The 18824-nt window shown below is 32.3% G+C and overlaps 2 protein-coding genes across 3 annotated transcripts; one reads left to right on the top strand and one right to left on the bottom strand.

Moving 5' to 3' along the window:
• Positions 1-2303: 2303 nt before the first annotated feature.
• LOC126654754 (subtilisin-like protease SBT5.3) lies at positions 2304-7144 on the bottom strand. Of its 2 annotated transcripts, XM_050348732.2 has the most exons (10): positions 6939-7144; positions 6707-6822; positions 6448-6545; positions 6196-6363; positions 4242-4867; positions 4049-4149; positions 3715-3951; positions 3513-3630; positions 3227-3440; positions 2304-3017 (listed from the first exon to the last, which is right to left on the bottom strand). In XM_050348732.2, the coding sequence occupies exons 1-10, from the start codon at positions 7005-7007 to the stop codon at positions 2497-2499; spliced, it is 2268 nt and encodes a 755-aa protein (XP_050204689.1). In that variant the 5' UTR covers positions 7008-7144; the 3' UTR covers positions 2304-2496. The 2 variants fall into 2 exon arrangements, with proteins under 2 accessions (XP_050204689.1, XP_050204693.1); XM_050348736.2 differs by lacking the exons at positions 6448-6545; positions 6707-6822; positions 6939-7144 and having other exon boundaries at positions 4242-4877; positions 6196-6357.
• A 4521-nt stretch (positions 7145-11665) lies between these two features.
• LOC126654751 (subtilisin-like protease SBT5.3) lies at positions 11666-17067 on the top strand. The gene is made up of 10 exons (XM_050348721.2): positions 11666-11834; positions 11918-12033; positions 12138-12235; positions 12667-12834; positions 14044-14666; positions 14760-14860; positions 15085-15321; positions 15414-15531; positions 15635-15848; positions 16428-17067. The coding sequence occupies exons 1-10, from the start codon at positions 11757-11759 to the stop codon at positions 16946-16948; spliced, it is 2274 nt and encodes a 757-aa protein (XP_050204678.1). The 5' UTR covers positions 11666-11756; the 3' UTR covers positions 16949-17067.
• The last annotated feature ends 1757 nt before the right edge of the window (positions 17068-18824 follow it).

Below are 18824 nucleotides of genomic sequence, written 5' to 3'. Positions count from 1 at the left end.
GTTTGCATCCTCTCCAAAATAGGGGTACCTACTACTCATTCCGTCCCAATTAAATTGTTCACTTTCACATTATCACACAGTTAAAGAAAATACAATTCGTGCTATGAATTTGTACAAATTTTAATTCTACTTTTCCTATATACCTTTATTTAATATAGTCAAAAAATCTCATTTACTAATAGATAGTAGTAAATACTAGCTCATTAGTTGATTTTAAATTATGAAAAAATTAACTTCAAAGGTTGTTATTTACTAGAAGTCTTAAGAGTTTTGAGACAAAAAAAGAGAAAGTAGACAACTCTATTAGGATGGAGGAAGTACTTGTTAAGCAAAATGATTTTTCTATTTATAATTTTGACCATTTTATTAAATATATAATCAAAACGTGTTTGATCCGATCATGATTACTCACATTAATTTATTTGGTGCAGCTAAAAAAGAAAAACTACATAACTTATGATATGGATATAGGCTTCATTATTTAAAAAAAAAACTTTTTTTTCGTTTATACCCTGATCTTGTAAAAAAGTCATTTCTATCCAATTTTGAATTTTTATGTTTCATCTCTACCTAAAACTACTAAAATTGCCTCTTTTTAATCAAAAAAAAATTTAAAATAATTTTTTAATTTATATTTATATACTAATTAGACATATGATATAACCTTTTATTTATTTGTTTTTAATTTTTTCATCCTATAATTCATTAAATTGTCAATTATATTTTTATATTGGATAGAGATGAAACCTAAAAACCCAAAATTGGGTACAAATGACTTTTTTATAAGATCAGGGTACAAACGAAAAAAAAGTTTAATGTGGGTTTTTTTTAAAATAATTAGGCCTATGGATATATAATTGTTTCAATTTATAAAATTGACAAATCTAACTGTTTAATCTATTTAAAATATATATTTGATAAAATTATCAAAATTGTGGATAGAAATATTATTAGTTTTTTACTTATTATATGTTCCTTTTTAATTGTTGAGTTAACATTTAAAATTTTCAGATTCATTAAATTGTTTAATCGTAAAATATACATCTAATTTAAAAGGGTCAATTTCATAAAAATTCATCAATTTTACACGTTTTTTTCATTTTAATCACGCCGTTTAAAAATCGTCATTTTCGTACACAAACTACCAAATTTTCTCAAATTCATACACCGTTCAAAAATCCGGCGAAAATTGCTGAGTTGGCAACCGGATAGTAACGCGTCATCAATTTTCGCCGGATTTTTGAACGGTGTATGGATTTGAAAATAAATTGGTAGTTGTTGTATGAAAATGACGATTTTTAAACGGTGTGATTAAAATGAGAAAATGTGTCAAGTTGGTGAATTTTTATGACATTACCCCTAATTTAAAATGGCAAAAAGAGAAAACAATTTGGTATATACAATTACATTTTTTTATTGAATTTTAATCCAAAATTAAATTAATTTATGTAATTATGTTAAAGAGTTAGTATTATGACAAAACTTAAAAATTAAACCTATAATATCAAACATCAAGTTGTACATTTCTTCTTACCTAAAGGGTGGCTGGTTAAAATATAAGTAAAGGTACGTAGCTAAATCTATTAGAATGTTTATAAAAGAAAATGTATAGTATGGAAAAAAATATGCTAGTATTTCTCTACATACGTTGCCCCACTTAGATTATTAATAAATAAATTTAACAAGACAAGACTTTAAATAGCTTGGATCATGTGGCCGACCGGAGAAATACTTGCATGAACCTAGTTCGCCACGTAGGATTATAAACCATTCATTTATCGTGTGACACGTGGTAACAATAAATGTACTAACCAATCAATAAATATCACATTAATTGTTTGTATTTTAATATGAATTAATGTGATATTTATTGATCGGTTAGTACATTTATTGTGTCCACGTGTCATACGATAAATGGATGGTTTATAATCCTAAGTGGTGAATTAGGTTCATCAAAGAATTTCTCGGCCGACTGTCATGATAATATCCTCAACAGCTATAGTAAATTAAACAATAAATGTCTGGAAAAGTCTTCTGTTAAGTCTTTTTTAAATCTTATGCAGTTCAATAATTTAATGCAAACAAAAGAGAAGGGCCTTAAATATAAGAATTCTTTTATTTTATTTCTTTTGAATTTTAATAGATCTTTGAATCAATAATTCCTCTGTTTGTATATTTAAATTTTGAAGATTTGATCCTTTTATTGTCTACATTAATCAAACTGTACATCAAACATTAATGCCTTAGTTTCTGAAGAAAAATTTCAATAAACCTTAATTGATCAACAACCTACATCCAAAACATGCCTTGCAATGTACTCCACAGAGAGTAATATTCAACTTTATTCAAGAAAGGAATAGAATACATTTTATGATATCAAGAAAAATGCAGCAAACATTTTAGAATATCCCTAAAGGGTGGTCGGGCTCTGCCAGAGGTTCCCTCGTTACTAAAAAAAAAAACATTTTAGAATATAGGTTTAATTAGTTCAAGCTTTCAAAAAATCGTAATGGGACTCCTCACAAAGTGATCTCCATCAGACCATATCAGCCTACCAACACCAAAGTTGTCTTCTCCATTTCTTTTTATTGTCACCTTGAAACTTTTCTCTTGATACATCTTGTCGAATTTCAAACTAATCGGATCGACCACGATTGAGAATCCTTTAGGCACTTGGACACGGGCTTTATATACGCCTGGAGTTCCTACATTCTTTAAGGTTCTAGTCACTGTTACATTATCCAAGAGATCAGAGATAGTGATTGTTGGGTAGTTGAAGTTCAGCAGACTAATGCTGGTCGACGGGCACTTATATGACTTGTCGAAAACTGACATTTCAGTTTTGTTGTTGCCAAGGGAACATAGAAAATTCAAGTAATCTTTAGTACTTAAATCATAAACCAAGCCTGGATCCATTGCTCGGTTGGGCATGATATGACCAGAACCATATTCGAAAGGGCTTGCCTTGAAATTTTCCTCAGCGAAAATAGGCTTTCCCACATTATCTCTAGTTCTTGCTGAAACATCAAACAATTTAGATGCAGAGTGCGTAAGGGAAAGCTATGTTGCCTAGAAATTTATCGAAACGAACTCTTAAACTTTATATTTATAACATATTCTTAAAAAATATAACATTGCGGTGTTTTTCGTCACAGCATTCTCGTTTCATTGTTTCTGTTTCCGTGCAACAAAGAGGGAAAGAAGATGTTAGGCAAGAAATAAGTACCTGTGGTCATGATTGCGGATTTAATTGCAGAAGGACTCCATTCAGGATGCAAGGCTTTAAGAAGTCCGGCAATGCCAGCAACATGAGGGGCTGCCATTGAAGTTCCAAAAAGAATAGTGAACGGAACATGTCTATGGTCTTCAACTCCAGAAGCTGGTCCTTTGTTTTGTACATATGCAGCTAAAATGTTGACTCCGGGTGCTAAGATATCAGGCTGTAATATATGTTAATACTACGACATTTGACGTAAGTCATAGTTATTTGTCAAACGGAAGTAGTTAATGACCTTAAGGATTTCCGGAGTAATCCGACTAGGTCCAGTAGAAGAAAATGTAGCCACGACGGGTGCAGGGGCAGCAGCTTTTCCATACACGGTTCCGCCACTTATATAAGCTTTTGGTGACCTAAACATGAGGAAAAAACATTATAATGATGACACATCCATAGATTCCATTACCCATCTTGCAAAGATAAACAGAGAGCTTTACTTAGTGCTGTTTATATAAGATAGAATACGTTCGCCATCTTCTTCAGAAATAGCTGAAGTAGGAATAAAGTGAGGTTCAACTTTATCTGATAATTCAGATTTAGCAAAGATCACTCCGACGCCACCAGCTTGAGCCACAGCAAAGCTTTTATGAATGTCGAAAGAAAAACTCCTGGCACAATACACAATTTTCCCTTTAACCTTGCTTGGTTTAAGTGATCCTTCAGTGCAGGACTGTCTGCAAATGAAATAAGAAGAAACCTACATTAGATATGCAAACTCTCAGGTGAATCCACTGAAGTTAACACACTTAATCTAATCCTTTCGCAACTTACGCGTCATCAGAAGAAGCATTGGCGGCCTTGGCATCCAAAGCGTAAATGAGGGGATAGTACTTCTTAGCAGGCAAAGTATTGGTATTAAAACTGAGGCTTCCCTGATCATAGATTGAGAAACAAATGATAGATTAGTCGAATTACGTAATTAAAGTAACAAACTGATAAGATCTGTGTTAAATACAATTCGAACCTTGATTGTCTTTTTGTTTCCAAGTACAGCATCAGAAGTAAAATTGCGATCAATAGTACCCGCTCCAACTGTAAGCATCCATGGTGCTCCATTTCGCACCCTTCCTCCTTCTCCATCCCCTTGATTCCCAGCTGATGCGACGACAACAATTCCACTACTGGTAGCATGAAAAGATCCAATCGAAATGGAGTCCTCGGCGTAAGGGGCAGGACGAGTACTAAGCGAAAGGTTTATAATATCAACACCATCATGAATGGCAGCATCAAATCCAGCTAAAATATCAGCATCAGTGCAGCCTGACCAGCAGACTTTGTACGAAGCAACTCGAGCATTGGGTGCACCTCCTTTTGCAGTTCCATTGGCTGAACCGAAAAGGTTAGCACCCGGAACAAACCGTCCGCCGGCTGTAGAAAGAGTGTGTGTGCCATGACCATCTCTGTCTCGAGCACTAATGTCAGAAGAATTGAAAGCAGTGCCTGAAGCTTCAAAGCCCTTGCTAAAGTATTTTGCCCCTATAAGCTTTTTGTTGCATTTAACACCATCTTTTGTATCACAATGACCTTTCCAATTTGACGGTATAGGTCCCATTCCATCATCATTGAAGCTTTCAGATTCTGGCCACACACCTACATATGTCTATAAACAATTACACATACATAAAGATCGATTTCGCGTCATCAAATTACGAACAAAAAATACTTTTAAAATAGTCGTTTTGACTCGTTTTACCTCTTTAACTCCAATTAATCCAATTATTTTTTTCCATTTCAGTTAAAAAGGTTACAATGAGCCAAATCAACCAACATGTGTATGTTTTTGTCCGAATCTATGAACATTTCCAATTACTTATGCCAAATTGAGGGGGCAAAATGAACATTTGTCGATTACAAAACTATGTACTTGCATATGGCAAAGTGCCTACTCCATTAAATTTAGAGCTGATTAAAAAAGGCTTAACCCGTCTTTAAAATTTGATATTCCTTTTCTTTTAACTCTTAAAATTTCTTATTCATTGCTGAACATATAAAATTCTAATAAAAAAATTCTCATTCAAGGCAAAATCCATCATGAGTCCCTAAACTTTATGTTTTTCTTACTTCATTCCAATCCCATATTTTTTACTTCGTCCATCTACTACCAAAAATAGCTCAAAAAAGTCTGTAGACGAACGAAAGTTGGGGAGTGATTATCACTTGCCACTAGACAAGAGTATAACATAAATTACATTTATATTGGTAAAATTTGCTAAATTCTTAACTAACTTATTTTTTAAAATTTCTAGTCCTATAAATAATACCTGCACTATTAAACACATAAAATTTCTTTATTATTTTAATTTTCATTAAATTTTAATTAATTAGGGCATTCTCCACACACGTATTTTTTTGCCGATTCCAAAAATATATCGACTAGCCGTTGCAGGGCACTCATCACCTAGTCATTCTCTAACAAAATAGCACAAATGTTTAGATAAACCTTTTCACCGACCCATAACACAAATGTGGGAAAACATTTACCGACGAGCCGTGAATTTCACCACCCTAAGGGTCGACATTGCCGGAAAGGACGAAGTAAACAAAAAACGCTAAATAAAAAAACACCAGAATGAATTTTGGCAATTATCTTTCGGCTCTATTTTAATTTAGAGCCCCCACTTTCCAAGTTCCGTCCATATGTGGACTTTTTATCCCAATTCTTTTATAGTGAAGGGATTAAATAAAGCAAACAAATCGAATAAGGATAAAGTAAACAAAAAAAAACATGGATTTTAGGATTGGTTATTACCATGACTTTAAATATTTATCCGAGGAATGGGATCCCATTCCAAATATACCCAAACAGCTATTACTTGTATTTTTTAGGATAACACTAACAGTATTACTTTAGTTTACAATAAAACAAGTATTTGAATCAGCAAAATATTTAAATAAGTAGTGAGTAGTGTATTAATTACCACTGTCAAGATTTGCAACAATGACATCTTCCCCAAATCTTGCTTTTGGCCAGATAGAATGAGGAAGGACTTCTCCATTCCTTTCTAATCCAAGAAACTCCCATGATCTTGTTGTTTCGAGTTTATATTTTAATTCATTCCGAAAAACCGATACAACCTCCGGATGCTCTGATTTCACATTCAATACCAAACAAATCAAACTCTGCATATAATCAATACGATTAGTATATAATAAACAAACTGAAATCATACTCGAAATCTTTTCGACTTCTTCATCTTCAAGTATCGCTGCAAAGCCATTGATAGCGTTCGCGTAGGAATAGAATATAGCCTCTCTTGCCTTCTCCTTTCTGCAAATTTCAAACGGCATATATATGGCATTAATTGTTAACTCGCAAATAGAATTAGTTAAGCGATAAGCAGGATACTGTTATATCGTGGGTTCAATTCTTCACACAAACGTTCATTCAACTCCCGTTTTATATAAAAAAAAAATGAATTAGTTAATTACATTGTCATGCAAGAACCCAAAAGCTCATAGTGTGAATTAGCAACTGCAGTGGTATGATCCAGTGTGGAGGAGAGTTGAGAGTCATGAGAATGGCCTCCTAAGTAGACCACATACGACTGCAAAAAAACAGCAAAATATGAAGGATAAGTATATTTTTCAATTGAAGAAAATCTCGAAAATGTCCGGATCGAAATATGGCTTTCAAATTAAGTTCCGTAAAGAATTCGCTTGCCTTTTGTGCAGCTTCTATTGGAGTCTGCAAAAAAGAGAGAAAAAACAAGAGAAAAAAAATAAAGTTCATCTTTGTTGCTCAATTAGTTAGAGTGGCTGACCAGTCAGTGCGAGCAATTATAGAGGCGAGGCGACCATTCTGTCTAAATCCAATTTTAAAACAAAATACTATGAAATTATCACATTACAAATTTAGCTAAATTAATATAAAAAGTCACCGACCTAAATCAATTGAATTTGAGTAAGTTCAGTTTTTCTGCTTTACTTTTGCGTATACGATTTGTTAAAATTTTGAAGAACTTCAATTTTGATTTATAAAAAGAAATTATCTTAGAAAATCAATATTTTGACATAAAAACAATTTTAATTAATAATGAATAGTATTAACATGGATTATATCAATTGGCTATTACATAAGAAAAAAATAAACAAATGGTCGGCTATTGTAACACCTCAATTATTAATGTTACATAAACTTCTATTTTTCACAAATTTGTGGGTCCATATTTTTTTGGTCAATAAACCAAAAGATAGGAAAGGACTTTTATTGCTTCCTCATATTCTTTCTCTTTTTGTTAGTAAGAATATTTTATCTTTTTTTTTCTTTATCTCAAGCTTTCTTCTTCCTTTTTCTTTTGCTATTCAAAAAAATTGAGAGGAAATATAAGTGATAATGCGTTTTGATTTCACTAATTACATGATTGTCCTATTCGGTTCCAATATTAAATTGATACTCTCTCCGTCCCGTTTAAGAAGTCCCATATTCTATTTTGGGATGTCCCATTTAAAAAGTCTTATTACTATTTTTAGAATACTTTTCCATTGAATACCCCATTTCACCCTTATTTTAGTTATCTTAAAAGAGTTCTATGGAAAATTTCATTATCATTAATAGGGGCAAAACATGAAAAAACATGAAAAGACAAGAATAATTAATGTTTTCTTAATCTGTGTGTAAAGTCAAATGGGATTTCTAAAGTGGGACGGAGGGAGTAGAAAAGAGGATTAATTGTTTTTGATTTTTTTGAGTGAAAATGTTTTTCATATTAACTAAAAATAATAGTAGCATTGAAAAGAGTTAGCAAAGAAGCATGTACGTTTGAGAACATCAAACATAAAAAATTGCATCCCAAACTAATATTTGAGGAGTTATATTCGATTTAAAAAAACAGTACATAACTATTATAAATAGGGTTAATTTCAATAAAATATCAAACGTTTGTGGTTTGTCAGTTATAACTAAATCTGTCAAAATCAGCTAATTTAGCCCATTTGGGATATTTGAAATTTTTTCTTGCCGTCCGTGAATCAAACTGAAAATTTTGACATTTGTGAATGAACTAAACTAACCGATTTTGAATGATATGAGATTTTTGAATTTTTTTTTAGCAAAATCAATTAAAATCGGCTAATTTAACATAGTCACTCCTTGCATGGAGAGAAAGATCTCGAATTAAAGATGAAAGTTCCAAAGTAAAAGAATTTCGAGTCTCATATTTTTTATATGAAAATCGCAAATAAAAAACTCGTCAAATGCAGAGACATGAAAACGAGTTCAGCCAAGAAAAATCCTTTCCCCTCTTTCATTTTTTTACGTACAATTAAAGTCGAGAAATTAGAAAATGCAGTCAAATATCTCAACTAGACTAACACCTTAATGTTTACATCATTTTTTTGCTATCAATAATAAAAATAAAAATAAAAATATATTATCCGATAACAAAAAACAAAATTAACACATACTAAATACAAACTATGTGCTACTTCGAAACCAACATGGATCGGCAATAATGGAAAAATAGAGGGCCACGTAAAATGAAATAATTAGGCTGTTGCACTAGCCGCCCCTTTATTTATATTTTTCCTATATACAATTGTCTCTTTCATAAAGTAACGTGGCACTGCAAAATAATTGATCAATATTTAGACTGATTAAAAATGTTTTTAATATCAAAACAATTATATTTTTAGTATAATCATGTTAAATTTTTTAAAATAAAACACTTTCTTCCAAATGTTAATTTATATATATATAAAAGTAAATAATAGAAACTAAGCTTAATCAGTTGGGTTCGATTTAAGTATGCACGATTTTGTATATACATTTTTTAAAATATATATCGTCCGATGTTTAGAACTACTGTATTGATTAATTCAGGCCGAACAGGGTGTGAGTTTTTATATTAAGTTACTCGGATTTGCAATCTTATGAATACTGTTGTAACATTGATACCGATTGTTAAATCTTTGGTACCAATTGTCGTGACCGGTTCTTGACCGGATTGGTATGCGCAGCGGAATCGAAACCATTAGTAGGTATTTAATTATGGATTTGATCAACAAACAATAATATAGTAAAATAATAAATAACACAAGAGATTTACGTGGTTCTGCTTTAAAGCGTACATCCACGCGCGAAAGATTCGAGTCATCCACTAATCATCAAAAGAAGTACAAAATTGATGGAGAATCACCAAATAGAGAACATCTCTAGTAAATATGCCCTTAGAATAAAAACCCACAAAATGTTTAACTCTCTACAAGAAGTAAACCAAAAGGATAAGAATTAACTTATATTCCTCACATCACACACACCCCCTTTTCCCCTTATTCACATCAATGTCTACATTGTGTGTTCGGTTTTTGGTGTCTTCTAAAAGGTGAATAAGGTAGTGTATATATAGTGAATAAATAGTCTATATGACATTAGGAATATTAATCCTAATTGGATTTATACTTCCTAATTACTCAATGACAACAAAGTTATCCTTCACCTAAATACTCCACAATAGAGTCCTAATCCAAATAGGAATTAGAATTCTAGGCATATTCCAACAATCTCCACCTTGACTTGAATTCTCCAATAAACTGTGATTACTGTTGTGCTCCACCTTCTCCATTTAAGTTCAAACTGAACTTATTCCAAAAGAGGTTCTTTGAGGAGGACCATACAAGTTTCAAGAACGTCTTGAACTTGCTGAAACCAAAATGACTTGAAGATTTACTATCTTCGGGCGTATCAATCAAAATTTCACGAAGCTTCGAATTTTGTTGGTCTTAAAACTGATAACAGAAACAAACGTCATTAGTAGCCTATAATGATTAATCAAAAAACAAATGTTGAGGTCGTAGCATAACCCTTAATCTTCATAAGTCGACCAACTCAATGAGCATACATCACAAGTGCAGCATTCAATCTCACTTCATCGCCAAATAACCCATAAAACTCGTAATTTTATATATTGAGATACCAGACATGTGCATATAGAAATCATGTTAAACATTCATTATTGCTCTAACCGTCTCATTATGCATCTTGCCCTTAACTGAACCAATATCCCAAAATTCTGCATGTATTGACCGTTACACATAACTACACTCCACTATCAACTCAGTTGTAGACGGAAAACCAATCGAAATTGGCACAAATGTGATATGAACAACCTGAATCTGCATAAATTTCGGATAAAAAAACAATTATGCTGCAATTTTAAGCGTAGACTGGTTCTCTAACCTGATTCGCCTGTAATCGCTAGCATTCAGTCCTCATCTAATTATCTCCAAACAAATTGACTTATGAGTGCTCCAATAATGATGCTATTCCAAATTACAAACGTTGTAATCCATCTTGTGTCTAAGATTGCTACTTATTTAAAACAAAATCTCTTTTGCAATATCATGATTTTATCAAAATCTGATTATGCCCAAACGAACTCTTCATTCAACAAACTCTTAAAAGTAATTTTTATATTACTAATAGAATTTTATGAGAGTATAAAGAGATTACCCCAATCATTCATCTTACAAAGGCTCTATAAAATCCTCAAATAGTTGTGTGTTTAGAAAAGTCATACCTTTTTCTTTGTAGTTTAAAGTAGCATATTAATCTCCATCACAAAAATCTCCTTAAGAATTTTAATACCCAAGTCTGTCTTCAATTGACGACTTTCGGCACTTCCAAATTTGGTGGCTTCTCTATCTCCAAATAATCTTCTTTGTGTAAAGTAATTTCGCCTAGCAAAATCCTCCAAATAATACTTTGCCATAATAATCATAATCCATAATAAATCTGAAAACCAAATTGGCTCCGATACCAATTGTTGTAACATTGATACCGATTGTTGAATCTTTGGTACCAATTGTCGTGACCGGTTCTTGACCGGATTGGTATGCGCAGCGGAATCGAAACCATTAGTAGGTATTTAATTATGGATTTGATCAACAAACAATAATATAGCAAAATAATAAATAACACAAGAGATTTACGTGGTTCTGCTTTAAAGCGTACATCCACGGGGGAAAGATTCGAGCCATCCACTAATCATCAAAAGGAGTACAAAATTGGTGGAGAACCACCAAATAGAGAACATCTCTAGTAAATATGCCCTTAGAATAAAAACCCACAAAGTGTTTAACTCTCTACAAGAAGTAAACCAAAAGGATAAGAATTAACTTATATTCCTCACATCACACACACCCCCTTTTCCCCTTATTCACATCAATGTCTACATTGTGTGTTCGGTTTTTGGTGTCTTCTAAAAGGTGAATAAGGTAGTGTATATATAGTGAATAAATAGTCTATATGGCATTAGGAATATTAATCCTAATTGGATTTATACTTCCTAATTACTCAATGACAACAAAGTTATCCTTCACCTAAATACTCCACATTAGAGTCCTAATCCAAATAGGAATTAGAATTCTAAGCATATTCCAACAAATACAATTTCATTTTCGAATTGGATATAGACAGAATGGGTTGCCCCTTGAAACATTTCTATAATTAAAGGCAACTCCATCATTGTTGAGCAAGAAAAATATGAAAATTTTGATGTCTATCATTTGTCTTTTGTTTTTCATCTCTTTGTTGCAGACTCCAATAGAAGCTGCCCAAAAGGCAAGCAAAAATACTTCATCATCCTTTAATTACATTCAGCTTTAATTGAAAAAATGTAATTATTTATCCTCCATTTTTCGCAGTCGTATGTGGTGTACTTAGGAGGCCATTCTCATGGATTTCGGCTCTCTTTGACACTAGATCATACCGCTGCAGTTGCTAATTCACACTACGAGCTTTTGAGTTCTTGCATGACAATGTGATATATATTTCTTTACTTCGATTTTGGAGTATATAATTAATGGCATATCATATGCTATATACTATTTACTCATTTGAAACGTTGGCGTTTGGAATTTGCAGAAAGGAGAAGGCAAGAGAAGCGATATTCTATTCATATACCAACTCTATCAATGGATTTGCAGCTGTACTTGATGATGAAGAAGTCCTAAAGATTTCGAGTATGATTTTACTTTTTTCGGTTTCTTTTATAATCCCTCCGTCCCGTTTAAGAAGTAATTTTTTTTTTAAAAAAAAAAGTCAATACGGTTTTTGAACTTACGTCAGGAGGTTAAATAAATCATTTTTTATTTTTTTTTATCAATTAAATTTTTAAATTTTTATTTCTAAATCAAATTAGTCACTTTTAACTTATTTAGTCAACTCAAGTCACGCATTTGAAGGGATTACTTGATATAAATTAAGAGTTTAAGGACCTAGTTGACTAATAAGAAAAAAAAGACTTACTTGACCCGAAAATGCAGGTTTAAGGACTTAATTAACCCATAAAGTCAAAATAAAGTTATTTGATTCCGAAATACAAAGGTGAGAGTCTCGTTGACCGTTTGTTATATAAAAAAAAGTATGCTGAGTTTGATTATTAATTGTTCAGAGCATCCAGATGTTGTATCAGTTTTTCCCAATGGATTAGAAAATGAACTAGAAACAACAAGATCATGGGAGTTTCTTGGATTAGAGAAAAATGGCGAAGTTGTTCCTAATTCTCTCTGGCCAAAATCAAAATTTGGAGAAGATGCCATTGTTGCAAACCTTGACAGTGGTAACTAATACACTAAACTCTATTAGTACTTGTTTAATACAAAGTTTAATATCATGATAAAAAAATGTAGGTTTTTCTTTTATATATTTCGTCTTACATTAAAAATATAATTTAATTTCAGTAATACTTCATCTATTTTATTGAAAGTGATTGTTATTTATTCAACAGTGTTAAGTTGGAAGAGGGCACTTGACCGGATATTAAACTCCCTGAGTCACTCAAGTCTCAGAAAATCTCAAAAAGGTCACTAAAGTCAATTTTCTTATAAAGTGATCGCTGAATTATACCTTTTATTACAAAAATATCTCTATTGTTGCGAAAAGAACACTAAATTTTTTGTAAATTACAAAAAAGTAATTAGGTTATTCCTTTAATTACAAAAAGGTCATTGAACTATGTTCTTTTTTGTACTTTTGGTTTGCCACGTAAGTAAAAATGCTGGGTTTTCACGTCGTTTTATATGGGTGAACTCTTTTGTAATAAAAGGTATAGTTCAGTGACCATTTTGTATGAAAATTGATTTTAGTGACCTTTTTGAGATTTCCTGAGACTTGAGTGACCCAGGGAGTTTAATATCTGCACTTGACCATATCCATTAGTCTAAGTAGGGGTGAGCAAAGTTTTAAAAAAACCGACCAAACCGACCGAACCGGTGAATTTAGGTCGGTTTGGTTCGGTGATAAATTTTCATTCGGTCGGTTCGGTTAAAAAAATATAAATTTTCGGTTATCGGTTAACGGTTCGGTTAAGAATTTAAAATTTACACTTTAACCGAACCGACCGAATACTTTAAATTTTGAATGCTTATTATGAAAAGTAGTTGATATCTTTTTTGAATTTAATTTTTGCTATAGTATATTGTTTGGATTTGTAAGAAAATGCTTGATTTCTTTCTAATTTTCATAGAATTCAATTATTTGAATTTGTGAAAAAAATTAATTGATCTTTAAAGCATATGTAATTGAAAAAGCCCATAAATAGCCCATTTAACCGAACCGACCGAACCGACCGAAAAAAATTCGGTCGAAAATGATTCGGTTAATGTTCTTTGTTCGGTCGGTTCGGTCAAAAATATTACAACATTCGGTTTGGTCGGTTTAGCCATTTTCGGATCGGTTTTGACCGAACCGACCGAATGCTCACCCCTAAGTCTAAGTCATAGTTTCTGATTTTGTTTTCTGAACTAATCAAAGAAATTCACATACATAGGTGTGTGGCCGGAATCTGAAAGCTTCAATGATGAAGGGATGGAACCTATACCGTCAACTTGGAAAGGTCATTGTGATACAAAAAATGGGTTCAAATGCAACAAGAAGCTCATTGGGGCAAGATACTTCAGCAAGGGCTTTGAAGCTTCAGGCATTGCTCTCAATTCTTCTGAAATCGATGCTCGAGACAGAGACGGTCATGGCACACACACGCTTTCTACAGCAGGCGGTCGGTTTGTTCCAGGTGCTAACCTGCTTGGTTCAGCCAATGGAACTGCGAAAGGAGGAGCGCCCAATGCTCGAGTTGCTGCATACAAAGTTTGCTGGGGAGGCTGCACTGATGCTGATATATTAGCTGGATTTGATGCTGCTATTCATGATGGTGTTGATATTATAAATCTTTCGCTTAGTAGTCGTCCTGCCCCTTTCGCGGAGAGTGCCATATCGATTGGATCTTTCCATGCTACTAGCAGTGGGATTCTTGTCGTCGCCTCAGCTGGAAATCAAGGGGACGAAGGAGGGAGGGTGCGAAATGGAGCACCATGGATGCTCACAGTTGGAGCTGGGACCATTGATCGCAATTTTACTTCTGATGTTGTACTTGGAAATAAAAAGACAATCAAGGTTTGCATTTTATTTTAACACAAATCTTGTCGATTTTTTACTTTAATTAAGTCATTTGACTAATCTATCACTTGTTTCTCAATCTATGATCAGGGAGGCCTCAGTTTTCATACCAATACTTTACCTGCTAAAAAGTACTATCCCCTGGTTTATGCTTTGGATGCCAAGGCCTCCAATGCATCTTCTGATGATGCGTAAGACGATAAATGATTACATTTACCATGTCAACATAAAATTATGAAAAGTGGTTAGGTGATACCAATTCATCACATGTAGAATTATGAACTTTTTCATTCCTGTGACGTAATTGGATTAAAGTTACCATTAAATAGAAGCCACATCAATGGGTGATTGAGTTAACTGGATTCACTTGAGAATTTGCATTTATGATGTAGATTTTTTCTTATTTCGTTTGCAGACAGTCCTGCGCTCAAGGATCCCTTGAACCAAGCAAGGTTAAAGGCAAAATTGTGTATTGTGCAAGGAGTTTTGTTTTCGACGTTGATAAGAGCTTCGTTGTGGCGCAAGCTGGTGGCGTTGGAGTGATCTTTGCTAGATCTGTATTATCAGATAAAGTTGAACCTCACTTCATTCCTACTACAGCTATTTTTGAAGAAGATGGTGAAGACATTTTATCTTATATAAACAGCACTAGGTAAAGCTCTCTGTTTTCATCTTTGCAAACTATGCAATGGAATTTATGGATATGTCAGCATTCAGAATAATGTTTTTTTTCGCGATGTTTAGGTCACCAGTAGCTTACATAAGTGGTGGAACAGTATATGGAAAAGCTGCTGCACCAGCACCTGTCGTCGCTGCATTTTCATCTACTGGACCTAATTCGATTACTCCAGAAATCCTTAAGGTGCATTATCCACTTCAACCATTTACTACTAGTAGTTTGATTCGGAAGAATTGTTACAAATAACTATGACTTACGTCGGATTTTGTACTATTATGTGATTCAGCCTGATATCTTAGCTCCTGGCGTGAACATTTTAGCTGCTTACGTTCGAAACAAAGGGCCGGCTTCTATACCTGAAGACCATAGACATGTTCCATTCACTATTCTTTTTGGAACTTCAATGGCAGCCCCTCATGTTGCTGGCGTTGCTGGTCTTCTTAAAGCCTTTCATCCTGATTGGAGTCCTTCTGCAATCAAATCTGCAATCATGACCACAGGTACTACTTTCCTGGCCAACATTATATGTTGCATGGAAATAGAAAATTCTGAAAATAATAGACATAGAAACAATATTTTTTCATAAAATTAGATTGTAGGTATAAAATTTCGGAATTTCAAAAGTGTTTTCATTTTGTCAAATATATCCCCAAAATATAATTTGAACATTCTGCTCTATCAATTTTACGAATTGAGACATATACATCCAATTCTCAAATTATACCTATTTTCAGAACTTATTTTTATAGGTTTTTGGTTACTTGGATGATTATTTGACACAACTGATCTCTAATTTCGGTTTATAAATGTAATTTGGTTTAAAATAAGGATTATCTGCTCAAAAATAGGTTTAAATTGAAAGATTTGATAAATTTGTCTCAATTCATAAAATTGGCGAATCAGAATATCCAAATTATTTTTTAGCATATAGTTTAGAAAATAATTAAAGTTGTGAATCAAAAAAAAAATTGCCAAAATCAGAACGCCAAAGTATAGGTTTCAAAAGGTTTTCATGCAACAAAACCAAGATTTGGTTTTTTCTTACAAACTCTCTGCATTTAAATTGTCTCATATTTCAGCAAGAACTAGGGATAATGCCGGAAAGCCTATTTTCGCCGAGGAAAATTTCAAGGCAACCCCTCTTGAATACGGATCTGGTCATATTATGCCAAACCGAGCAATGGATCCAGGCTTGGTTTACGATTTAAGTACTAAAGACTACTTGAATTTTCTATGCTCCCTTGGCAACAACAAAACGGAAATGTCAGTTTTCGACAAGTCGCATAAGTGCCCCTCAACCAACATTAGTCTACTGGACTTCAACTACCCAGCAATCACTCTCCCTGATCTCTTGGACAATGTAACAGTAACTAGAACCTTAAAGAATGTAGGAACTTCAGGTGTATATAAAGTTCGTGTTCAAGCGCCTAAAGGATTATCAATCAAGGTGGATCCGACGAGTTTGAAATTCAGCAAGATGTATCAACAGAAAAGTTTCAAGGTGACAATAAAGAGAGAGGGACTAGACAGCTTTGGTGTTGGTAGGCTGATATGGTCTGATGGAGATCACTTTGTAAGGAGTCCGATTACGGTTTTCTGAAAGCATGAACTCAAAAGTTTCGTGCGCCTTTATTGAGATCATAAAATGTATACTACTCGTTTCTTAAATTAAGTTGAATATTACTCTATTTGAAGTGCATTGCAAGTAATATTTGGATATAGCTGTTGAATCAATTAAGGTTAATGATATGTACTAAACAAATGTAATCTCAACTTGAAATTTCTCTTCAGAAACTATGGTTTTACTATTTGATATCATACAAGTCATGTACTGTTTGATCAAAAACTTAAAATTTCTCTCAAAGCTTTTGCAGAAGCAATCAAATACGGATACTAAGTGATATATTGTTTACCTCCATAGATAAGTAAAGAAAAAAATGTTGAAATATTGTATGATTTAAAACCAAATAGTAATTATTTATTGGAGGTTTTGAAATGAGAATGAGAATAAGAATGGAAAATACAAGAAATTTGAATGGATATGATCTAGTAGTTCCATTTTTGAACGGGATTTATATGTGTATATCTAGTCGCTGTTACCATTACCACGTGAAAAATGATAAAGTGGATTTTAATCATTGGATTACTTTTTTTTATCCAATATGTTTTTATATTTTTGTTTATCTAGTCTCTTTTTAGTTTGTCCTCACGCGCGGTTCACCGGGATAGTAGTGCATATTCATTTTCCATCCAAAAAGAATTTAAAAATTCATAATAAATTAAATATAAAAACTAAAGACAATATAAAAAAAACAAATAAACCAAATAATAAAAGTACATAAAACTCATGATGGGTTTGGCATTAGAATATTTATGCTAAATTTATTTCGAAGCCCTTGTAATTTAATACTTATATTCGAGAAGTCTTTATTTCGAAAAATTTATCTTTCCAGTCTTTCTACTATAATATTTTTTTATCTAGTCACATAAAAATCGCAAAATAAGTAAAAGAACCGGTAATACTATTTTTGAGATAGAGACTTTTCAAATAAAAGTAATAAAATAGAGGAACGAACATTTACTTAAAATTGGGGCATTGACTATGCCATAGTCAGTGAGCATGTTCTGTAGTGGCAGATTTATTGCTTTGCGAAATATATAAAAAGATATTAAGTGTCTAATGGCTAAGAAAATGCCAACGGCAGCTGTTATTATCTTCTTTTCCTATCAAATGAAATCTCAAAAGTTGATATATATAATATTTTTTTTAACAATTGATAGTATATAAATTTAACTATCAATTTAAATTTGTATAATTATATTAAGAAGTTAATATATTTTAGAATTTTTTTAAAAAATATACAATATCAAACAGATCATTTTTTTATGATTAATGAACTATAAACTTTTTACACTTCTACAACCATCGTTTCATTTTAAAATTTTAATAATTAAACTTTCATTTTATTAAAATGAAAGTTTACCATCACAATCCAAATCAATAATTATTTATGTAGCAATAAAGGAATCAGCACCACATAACTTTTTATAGGCCACATAAGCGATAATTCATTATATTAATTGAATAATATCATGTTGTTAAAAAATTAAAATTAAAATTAAATTATCATAATATCAAATATCAAATAATAATAAATGAAGTTCATAATTATTTATAATAAAAAAATGATGTTCAATAATTCAATTTTTTTTTTCAATCAAATATCAAACAACAGGTTGGTCTTTTAAAATAAAGGATAAAGACAGATGAATCTAATAGAAAGTTTATAAAAGAAAATGTACAAAATGAAAAAAAAAATGCTATTCTTTCTCGGTAATACTTTGCCCCACTTATATTTATCAATAAATTAAATAAACAAGGCAAAACTCTAAGTTGGGTGAGCAACCCACGATCTCCAAACCAAATCATCGATTGAGTAGTTAGAATCGAACCGATCGAATAAAAAATCAAAATC

The sequence above is a fragment of the Mercurialis annua genome, linkage group LG1-X (genome assembly GCF_937616625.2).
Source record: "Mercurialis annua linkage group LG1-X, ddMerAnnu1.2, whole genome shotgun sequence".
Taxonomy (NCBI): Eukaryota; Viridiplantae; Streptophyta; class Magnoliopsida; order Malpighiales; family Euphorbiaceae; genus Mercurialis; species Mercurialis annua.
This window is presented reverse-complemented; position numbering and strand designations above follow the sequence as displayed.

Bases quoted from the DNA above. Each gene is read 5' to 3' on its own strand.
- LOC126654751 (XM_050348721.2), top strand. From the start codon at position 11,757: ATGAAAATTTTGATGTCTATCATTTGTCTTTTGTTTTTCATCTCTTTG. The intron at 12,236-12,666 runs GTATGATTTTAC...TTAATTGTTCAG, and splicing joins AGAAGTCCTAAAGATTTCGA to AGCATCCAGATGTTGTATCA. The intron at 12,835-14,043 runs GTAACTAATACA...TCACATACATAG, and splicing joins TGTTGCAAACCTTGACAGTG to GTGTGTGGCCGGAATCTGAA.
- LOC126654754 (XM_050348732.2), bottom strand. From the start codon at position 7,007: ATGAACTTTATTTTTTTTCTCTTGTTTTTTCTCTCTTTTTTGCAGACT. The intron at 3,952-4,048 runs GTAAGTTGCGAA...TTTCATTTGCAG, and splicing joins AATGCTTCTTCTGATGACGC to ACAGTCCTGCACTGAAGGAT. The intron at 3,631-3,714 runs GTAAAGCTCTCT...CCTCATGTTTAG, and splicing joins TCTTATATAAACAGCACTAA to GTCACCAAAAGCTTATATAA.